Genomic DNA, 10,379 nt, shown 5'->3' on the forward strand with positions numbered 1-10,379 from the left:
TATTTCTGGGATTGCGACATCAGTGAAAGTTACTTGTGACTCAGAATTTAGCTCGGATGGCGTGTCTGCATTGTATCAGTTGTAAGTGTTGTGTATGCACGCACAGCACATCGGTCAATCGCGATTTCAACAGTTTTCACTGTTTAAAATTTCCAGTGCGTCGCTAAATTGCCGTTTAAAACATGTCACTCTCGCTCTTGGTCGTGTAGGACGCGCTGCCACCGTGTGGCTGGAAATTTATTCGCTGTTTTGCACTATTAGCATTAGCTTCGTGAGTTATATAAACAACCGCAGTAATGCAGTTGCTTTTCACGGAGCTCCATGGTCGAAATTCTGAATTGCGTATTGCATCAAAACTGGCAGAGTTGACGTTACTTAACGAAATATATTTAAAACTCATAAATAGCTTAAAACGTGTGTGTGTGTGTTTAGAAGGATCATATGTCAGCGTGAATCAGAATTACGGATAAGTTACTAGATTTCAAAGTCCAAATGTTTTTAATATAGGAACGCGTTCGATGAGGTAATTAATAGTAGTGATTAATAACTGACTGATATTCTTGGGATCACAATTTCAAGGTGTTGCTACGAGGCGCCGTGGCTTAGTTGGTTAAAGCGCCTGTCTAGTAAACAGGAGATCCTGGGTTCGAATCCCAGCGGTGCCTTTTGTCTGTTTTTATTTATTTAATCAGGGACAATGCTCATCAATAGTGCATAAATATGTCAAATGTGCCAGGTTTAGCTAACACTGGCTAGTTTTCATCCGTAGTCCCTTTGTGGTATGATTATTGAATAAAACTGAACATTCTTTGACTATTGTGCTTGTACCTTTAGTTGTGAATCTCTGGTCTTGATAGCAAGTTTTAGATGATGACATGAATTCTTACTTTAAACACTAAGTGCATACTGTTATGTTCATTTATGGTTTATTATTTAAAAAGCTGCTTATCACAAACAACTAGATTAGAAAGATATTTCATTTAGACATTTTCTATAGGGGCTCATCTCATAAAAATACGAGTACGGTTAGACATTTAAAAAAAATAATTGCAAAACTTATTAGTACTGAACAATATGTTAATATCCTAATTGTACTTGCTACACTGGCATATCCTTGTTAGCACCTTAATGATGGTGTATTTTTTTCCATCACAGCTTACATTTGTTTTTTAACAGCAAGAGGCTTCTGCAGCTGCTGGCCATGCAAATCGTGCACCTTCCACTCCATGTTATCCAGGACAGTGTAGTTGTAGGTCTTGTAATTAAGCAGGTCTCGGGCACGGAACACCTTGTTGGATTCGTACAGGTTGCTCCAGTAGCGTGGGAGGGGTTTAAAACCCCCCAGATGAGCAAGCTCGTCATTGTAGGCCCACTGCTCAGAATCCAGTTTAAGGATATGGCGGGCGGCAATGCCACGGCCACGACGGGCGGCAATGTCCAGCTCAATATCTTTCTCCATTTCCTCACGGGATGGCAGGCGGAAAGAACCATCCAACACTGACAGGACAAATTGAGACTGGGGAAATAGGTGAGGAAACAATGAGCATGTTTACATGCACACCAGTAAGCTGATAACTCACAAATATCAGCTTGTTAAAATAACCACTTTTCCCCGTTTACATGCACAAGAGTAACCTGACAACGCAAGTAAGCTGCGTTTACATGACTTCATTAATAAATCAGGTTATTTCCCTGTAGTGACGTCAAAATATAATCATTTGCGTATCTGACTCCAAGTAGCCTATTCCATACATTTGTCAGTTGTGATGTTAAATTAAGCTTGCAACATGTCAACTTGCAACATGTCGGGAAACTTACAGCTCATATATTATCCTCCAGTGGTGTATTGTAACGAAGTAATAATACTGCGTTACAGTACTTAAGTATTTCTTGGGAGTATCTGTACTTTACTTGAGTTGTTATATTTAAGCCAACTTTTACTTTTACTCCACTACATTTCCTAATTAAAATGTATACTTTTACTCCGATACATTTCCCCGAAGCATATTCGTTACTTACTACAACATAGTCAGAAGTCAGAAGAACACGGTCTGCAGGAAAGCAGGTTTGACGAAACAGTGGTCTGGCGCTTGCAAGTTAGACTCCTACAAACACCTTTGCTCATGTGCAAACAAGTGCGCGCACAACCGCGGATGATTCATTTTCCACTCAAGTAGAGGCTAGGGTGTGCTGTGCGATACAGCATCGTCTGTGATAATGTGGTAAGTGTTGTTGTAATGATGCGCGATCGGACATTATCAAGTAGTGCACGCACGTGATTTATTAGTCTATTAAAACTCAAAATTCCAGGCATTCTAAATTATAGACGGCAAAAAAATACTTCTTTATGCTTTTTATATTTATATAATTTAATATAGATAACTTAATCTACATCACACAAAGAGTACCGTTTTTCTGCAGATTTCAGCATGAACATATTTAATAATCATTTTATACAAGTTCAGTAAAGCAATAAGTGACTTACATTTTAGACATAATATTGCCTGTTTTTGCTCAATTTTGCTAACGAAAAGATAACAGCACTGTTTTGCGTCTCTGAGCAATGGTGTTTACTTATTGAATGAATCAGCTTTTTGAACGAATCGGTTGAATAAATAATTCAGTGATTCTGGCGGTTTGAATTTCACATTTCGACTGTTTTTTTCATGTTGTAAATTATTTCAAATATCGGTATTCAACGTTTTATGTTAAAACCAAAACATTAGGCCTATTTATTCATCTGTAACTGCAGTTTAAATGCATCCATGTCCCCTCTGAGACACATAAACTGTAAATACATCTAAATTCTATTTCAGATGCAGATTCCAGAAATGTTTTCTTATGTTGGAATGAAAGACACTAAGTACCGGATCAAGTGTTTCTTATTCTTACCCAAAACTACAAAAATTTTGCATTTACTTGTACTTTTACTTTCAATATTTAAGTACGTTCAAGATTAAAAAAAAAAAAACTTTTCATACTTAAGTACAATATCACATACTTTAAGACTTTTACTCAAGTAATATTCTAAACAGTGACTTCAACTTCTACCAAAGTCATTTTCTGGTAAGATATCTGTACTTTTATTTGAGTATGGCTTTCAGGTACTTTATACATCACTGTTATCCTCTCATGCAGTTATAAACGCAGCACTGTGACTGAACCACTTCTACTTCTGCTGCACGAGATGAGATCACATTTTTATAATTTTCTGAGTCATGAAAAAGTCTGCTTTTGTGATATATTTCCTTCTTTCTTTACTGTGAGACGTTTGCTCAGTCTAGATGCACTTAAATCTGCACTAACGATGCGTTCCTGTCACGTATCACACATGCGCACTTCAATAAGTCGACAGAAAGTGGGTTATTGCGTTTACATGCCGTGCGAAATCGGAGTAAGAGGCAAAAAACTACCTGTTGCGACCGGTTTATGCCTACGCCGTTTATAACCTTACTCCGAAAAAAAGAAAACGGGTTACCGCGTTTATATGACCAAGTGCGTTTTCAGCTTATTAAGCATAATCGGCTTAAGAACGTGCATGTAAACGCGCTCAATTTGAAGATGTAAGGGAAATTTGAGAAGTACCTCAGTGACACATATTCCCTTAAACAAAATATCCTTTGCTTGGCAACTAACCTGAATATGGAAATGTGGGAAGGGGCATATAGCTCTGCAGATGCCCACTATAAAGAGTGAAGGGTAGGCTGGAGGTATTAGAAACTTATAGAGAGGCCAGACGAGGTGCTCCCGCACTTTTACACCCACTTTCTTATCCAGGAACGGGAAGGTGAAGTTGTAGCCTGTACAAAACAGGAACACCTCTGGCTTGGCTCTCTCCCCATTTTTGAACTCTAGTGTGCCATCATCCAGTACAGAGGTTACTGGAGGAGCCTGCTGGACTCCTGGCGGAAGGTGGCAGGTCAACGGCCGCTGTCCATGACTCAGGATGACCTGGAGGTCAATAATGGTACAAAGTAAACAAGGAATTCCAGATAAAATACTTCGGATGGTAAGCATAAGGTATGGAAAGCATACGATCATCTATAAAAAAAACAAGAACAAGTTTGGTTTCTTCTGTCACAAGTATTAACACGCATTAAAGACTGGAATACATTACATGACTTGTGAAGACAGATTTTAAAACGCTAGGCATCACAGACCTGCCGATTTTGTAAATTGTTACAGAGGAAAATCTGGACGACACAAGTTAAAAAAACTGAAGGATGGAATACACTACATGACTTTTAAAATCTGAACAGATTTTTAAAAACTAGGCATCGTACACTTTGTAAACAGTCACAGAGGAAAGACTGGCCATCATACACTAAATGACTGAGGATCACACGCTACCAGACTTTGAAGTCGTTCAGATCACAACAAACTCATGCAGAATCCTATGCCTTGTTGCTAGGAGATGTGTGACAAATGAAAATAGCTATAAAATTGGCTCAAAATATCAAACATGTTTGATATCTTTCAACAGGATAGATTCATATTCTGAACCTAAAAATTCTGAGTCTGTGACCATCATACACTATGCCATTTTCTATGAAATCTGTCAACTCAAATCTGCAGACTGGCTCTGACTTTCAGCAACTAGTGTCAGCTTCTCCAGACTGTAAATCGAGCCAAAAATGTGGGCAAAATTCATGTAGTGTATTCAAGCCTTGAGGATCACACACTAACAGACTTTTCAAGTTGTTATGAAAAAACAACAAACTCGTCCAGAAACGTGCCTCATTTCTAGGAGGCGCATGACAAAAGAAAATACGTATTCTAAAATCGGCTCAGAATATCAAACATGTTTAATGTCTGACTGGATGGAATCAAAATTCTGAAACTAAAAAAATCTGTACCCATCATACAATGTGATTTTCTGTCTAATCTGTCAACTCTTGATTGTCCAACATCTTCAGACTAAATGTGACTTTCAGAAACTAGTGTTAACTAATTTAGGGAAAGATCTGTGCAAAAGTTATGTAGTATATTCCAGCTTAAGTCAAAAATGCAGCATTACAAATAGCTAAACAATTTAATACTGTGAAAGACCTGAGCATCAACATTGGAGAGCTCCATGGCAATATCTAGTCCAGAGAGACCAGCTCCCAGCAGCACCACTGACTTTCCCGCCAAAGGTTCAGCACTACGATAATCATGACTGTGCATCAGCATTCCTAAAAAACATGCAAAATACAGTATTGTATAGAATAACTAGAAAATATTTAAATCCCACATGCTACTCAAACTTACATCATCACCAAAAATATTAATTAGCAATGTTTTGGTCAATCAACCTTCTTCAAGCTTCCCCTTAAACCTGATGAATGTTGATTGACTAATACATGCTTCATACAGTATATTTTCTAGTTTATATTATACTTTCATTGTATGCACCTATGAATGATTTTGAGCGCGCGAGACTCTATATTTTTTAGTAACATTTTATAGTAATAACAACAATTACTAAAACTGCAATCCTTAAGTATGTGTACATAAAATGCATTGATAAATTATAATACATGACATTTCCATTATTCACTGTGATATGAAAAAGCCTTGCACTTTGTGAAATGGATAACAAAGACTCCGGTCTCCACATCAGAAGGAACATAAAGGTCTAACTTAAACTTAATTTACCTATTGATTAGGGCTGCACGATTATGACAAAAAACATAACTGTCGATTATTCCCTTGAAATTGTAATTGCGATTATTAATTACGATTATCACAATTTACATTGAATGATGTTTATACCATTGTTTGATGCAACTGCATGCCGTATTTTTATATGAAAATAAACAAGCTGAAAACACTCTTACTGAAAAACCTTTAGTGCTTTTCTATAGTATTAAGCCTCAAATGTCAAATATACATCGGATTGGTTTCTTCTTTAAATTATAAACAAAGTAAAAATATGAATGGTATTATAATGTTATACTAAAACTAAAACAATGGAAAAACCCTTAAGATAACATGTAGAAAGAAAAAAACATATCTCAAGCGTGCAGAATAACATAAGTGGACTTTGAACGATTAATTGCTGCTTTGAACGATTACGTAATTGTGGCATCCATAATTGTAACTGCGATTAGAAATTTGATTAATTGTGCAGCCCTACTATTGATAAATGTTAAATAATATAATGATTAACCAAAACAGGGTCTACTTTCCAGCCAAAGCCAAGGTTCAATCTAAAGCATTTCTCAGTAGATCCTCACTCTGACTGATAAACTGATAACATGTTGCAACAGCAAAGAACGCCTAAGAATTTGCAAGTCTAAGCAACTTTCAAAGGTATTTTGCTGCCAAGTACACAGATAATTGGCTTTAAAGATGTCAGACTCTTTTGATTTACTTTGCCAAGTTAAACCAGATTACATAATGTAAGGAAGGGAAAACCTTTGAATTTTTCCAGTCCAGGTATTGCAGGGATGTAGGGGTCATAGAAATGTCTGGAATAAACACACATAATTTAATTTGTAATACTCAATTTTTAACAATCAATTTTTTTCACCCGATTATATAATGAAATCGTACCCTGGAAAACTGGCACAGTATATAAGCGAAAGTGCAATACAGTTTTATTGCATCATTAGTTACTGTTTAATCCACTGCACTCAATGGCCTTATTGATCAAGGCATGTACATTTTAACTATAGCTGCACATAGGAAGGTTTTACAGAGAATGTTTCACTCTTTTTGCTGTTCACTTACCCATTGCACACCATAACAGCATCAAATCTCTCTGTAGTGGATTTGCTGTGGTCTACACCATCGTTGGAGGTGACATCCCAAGCCAACCCATTCCACCCACCCTTCACGTCAACTGGGGTCACTGAAGCCACTGAGGTGCCAAACTTGTTGGAAGAGAGAAATTGGTTGGAATTGATACACCTATCAATACTTCATGTCAAATTCAGCCTGATGGTTATCAAGCAACATGCATCAGCAACATTCAGTCCTTTGTACTGGCGACCATTAATTCTCTAGTAGTTTTCCACAATCCCAGACTGATCATAAATGTACAGTAAAGATAAGGTATGTGATTTTTTTTACAGGTTAGTCACTTTGACAGACTGGTCATAAACAGTGAAATTAATAATTATCTGTCAAAACTATGCAATGAGCATTCATTTTCCTGAAATGCTGAACATGAACAAAGAAGTGTGAGTATTTTAAAAATGTAAGAACTGGGCTACAAATATTATCTTTTTCACCTGTATATGGTCCCACAGGCGAAAATGATCACAGTACTGCTCAAGGTACTTCCGTACCTCTGTGTGATGGACAAAAGAGGGGAGATGCTTTGCAAAAGTAAAGTCAGGGAAAGACATCACCTCTTTGGGAATATTGGTTCTAGCATGTGGGAAGAATACATGGCAAAACATTATAAAGCCACAATACTGCTTTAAAAATTGTAAATATATATTTCAAGAACAGTTCATAAGGAGGATAAGTAAAAAAAAAAAAAAGTTGTTTTACAGTACATTTCAATAAGTAACAATCCTTATAACATGGCATGTAGTAAGATGGTTACAACACATATTGACACTTAATATTTAATTTAAAAATGTGTTAAGTTACTAAGTGACATCAATCCATGTCGTAATATAATATAAAGTATTTCAGTTACATTAGTGCCATAAAAAGGATAAACACTTATAAATTCACCTGAGGTCCCTATACATGCTGTTGTGAATCGGCAAGCCATTGTCGTAACATCCCACTCTTTCCTCATAGACCCAGGTTCCTCCGATATTCTTGGTGAGCTCGTACACCACAGGTGTCGCGAAGGTGTTCCGGCGGGAGAGAAGATGGCGGGCCGCGCAGAGTCCCGCAGCACCGGCTCCGATAACAGCGACGCGCAGCTTCCCCAAGCCAGACATCTTTATGCAAAATGCGGGTATGAGTTAGGAAGTTGACACCTGGCAAAACAGATGCAAAACCGCTGATAGCCTACATGTTGTTTCCCTGAAAATGGAAAACTTGTCCAATTATATTTCCATTCTGCTTACTGTATTTAGAGCAGGTATCTACAGCTGTCCTCGGGTGAGTGTCGGGGTCTGGCTGTCAGTCTCTCAAAGCGACTGAGAAAGCTCGTCTAATTATATCGAAGACGTATTGGAATCTGTCCAGCTACCCCGGCAGCTCAATCAAATTAACCCTTCGTGTTTTGAATAGGGATGGGCGGATCGATCCTTAAGTATCGATACTTTCGAAACTGATGTTGTATCGAAAGGATCGATCCTCACATAAAAATATCGAGTATAAGGGCATTTTTTAACCATTAATTTTCTTTATTTATCAAGAAATTCGGTGCATAAAATTAGCTTCTAAGTGGAAAAATATACTATATTAGCGAATAATTGTGTTGGATGGAACCATTTCTCCTGCTCATCGGAACACACGCAAATGCTGAAAGACAGAACCAATCAATCACCGACAGCGTTCGCTGCTGACGCATGGCTCACAGTGCTTGTTCAAATAGGGCTGCGTGCATTTCCCAAAAGCATCAGAAGCATAAGTAGATCTTAAGAAACCATTGCCACATTATTACATTAGCCTACATAACGTTGTTACTATACTGAAAAAATGCATCACGGTTTCCAAACAAATATGAAGCAGCAATAATAATAAATGTTTCTTGAGCAGCAAATGATATTATAATTATTTCTAAAGGATTATGTGACACTGAAGACTGGAGTAATGTTGCTGAAAATTCAGCTTTGATCACAGATGCATTTAAAATTACATATTAAAATAGAAAATAGTTATTTTTAATTGTTATATTTCACAATATTGCTGCTTTTACTGTTTTTTTTTGTTTTTGTTTGTTTAAATAAGTGCAGCCTTGGTGAGCATGAGACTTCAAAAAATATTTAAAAATCTTACTGACCCCAAACTTTTGTGTACATGTAATATTTCTTTTAAATTGGCTAGTTTGTGCAAGTAAATTTATTTAGACTGGTTGTCATAAGTTCAAATGGATTGTGTTAAGTTCTGTAATTGCTGTTAATAAATCTGCATATAAAAATATGCTAAAGTTTCACCTTTAGGGGTACAACAGCCTGGCAGCCTTTTACAAAAATTAACCATGGTTTTATTACAGTAATCACAGTTTACCACAGTATTTGTAGTAAAACTGCAGTAACCACAAATTTACCATGGTAATAATAATAATAATAATACATTTGAGTACTTATGTAACACCATGTTTATTTTTCATGAGGTACCCTCAAAGGTGCACCTTTGTAACTTATCTACCCTTAAAGCATGCATACTTGTATGGTACTAATATGCTCCCTTTTAGGGGTATAGTTGCACCTTTGAGGTTACTGCCCCAGTAAAGGGCTAAAATACAATTATAGTATATTTTATTTCTGACAGTGTAAACAAAAAAAGGCCTATGAAATGTTAAAAAACATGGCTAATATTAAGTGAATATAATTACTGATTATATTCTTTTAATAATTTAAAAGATCAGTTTAGTTTAAAGGTATCGTATTGGTATCGATATCGATATCAACGATACTGGGCTTGAAAATATCAGTATCGGCTCGAAAATAAAATAAGAGGTATCGCCCATCCCTAGTTTTGAAGTTGCATTTTCATCGCAAATTGACGAGAGAAAAAAACAATACAATAAAACTTAAATATATGAAAACAACAGTATTATAAAATGCACGTTATATTTTTTTTATTACGTTTAGGGAGAAAGTAAATCACACGGATATGTGGAAAATAATTGTTGTAAGTCTTCTTCATTTACATGCATGATTTTTCATAATAAAACAGCTTAGTCTATCTACATGCACTTTCGTTTTTACATTAGCAATAGCAATAATTGTTTAAAAGTTTAAATATGAATTGCGGTATGCTTGAGAAGATGTCACTTGCCAGCAATAGTTGTTTTCAGTATTTCACCAACCCACACCTGTATATGGATACAAGTCACGTCGTTGCTTGTTGGATTCAGCATATCTTCCATATACTTTAAAACATTTACCTCCCTCCTTTGTCCTCCTCCTCCCCCTCCTTCATCAACTCTAACAGCTGACGACTTTGCCACATTCTTCATTAATAAAATTACAAACCTCAGTGCACAATCATGGACAATTATATACAGTATCACTTCTAAATTATTAAATACAAAAAAAATAGTATTTATTAAGATTGATGTGGTTTGGAATTTGTAAAATGTGCTTGGAAAAAAATATGATCAGAATATCAACGTGCTTAATAATTATGCACACACTGTAAGATGTGCTCCCTTTACACAGAGTGCCGCTATATCGCAAAATCTAAAGTGAAATTGAACAGCAAGCGCTTATTCAAATGCGATTTCAATACCCCGCATATTGATACGGCTCCCTGATGTG

General features: G+C 36.4%; 1 protein-coding gene and 1 non-coding gene across 4 annotated transcripts in view; one reads left to right on the top strand and one right to left on the bottom strand.

Annotated features, from left to right (window-relative positions):
- Positions 1-591: 591 nt before the first annotated feature.
- Positions 592-665, top strand: trnat-agu (transfer RNA threonine (anticodon AGU)). Its single transcript has one exon. It is a non-coding gene; the product is annotated as a tRNA-Thr (tRNA).
- A 239-nt stretch (positions 666-904) lies between these two features.
- The window catches only part of LOC107666303 (flavin-containing monooxygenase FMO GS-OX-like 4), a 13,448-nt gene continuing 3,973 nt past the window's right edge, over positions 905-10,379 (bottom strand). Inside the window, exons 1-8 of one of the 3 annotated variants that reach the window (XM_016457542.1) lie at positions 8,016-8,194; positions 7,672-7,925; positions 7,218-7,356; positions 6,715-6,857; positions 6,400-6,452; positions 5,050-5,174; positions 3,637-3,951; positions 905-1,516 (exon numbers count right to left, since the gene is read on the bottom strand). In XM_016457542.1, coding sequence (XP_016313028.1) covers positions 1,157-1,516; positions 3,637-3,951; positions 5,050-5,174; positions 6,400-6,452; positions 6,715-6,857; positions 7,218-7,356; positions 7,672-7,886 — 1,350 coding nt within the window. In that variant the 5' untranslated portion in view covers positions 7,887-7,925; positions 8,016-8,194 and the 3' untranslated portion in view covers positions 905-1,156. Of the gene's footprint in view, positions 1,517-3,636; positions 3,952-5,049; positions 5,175-6,399; positions 6,453-6,714; positions 6,858-7,217; positions 7,357-7,671; positions 7,926-8,015; positions 8,195-10,379 lie in introns of those variants that run through there. The other 2 variants (XM_016457543.1, XM_016457544.1) reach the window with 2 other exon arrangements.

This window comes from Sinocyclocheilus anshuiensis, unplaced genomic scaffold (genome assembly GCF_001515605.1).
Source record: "Sinocyclocheilus anshuiensis isolate Anshui unplaced genomic scaffold, SAMN03320099.WGS_v1.1 scaffold1225, whole genome shotgun sequence".
In the NCBI taxonomy this organism is placed as follows: Eukaryota; Metazoa; Chordata; class Actinopteri; order Cypriniformes; family Cyprinidae; genus Sinocyclocheilus; species Sinocyclocheilus anshuiensis.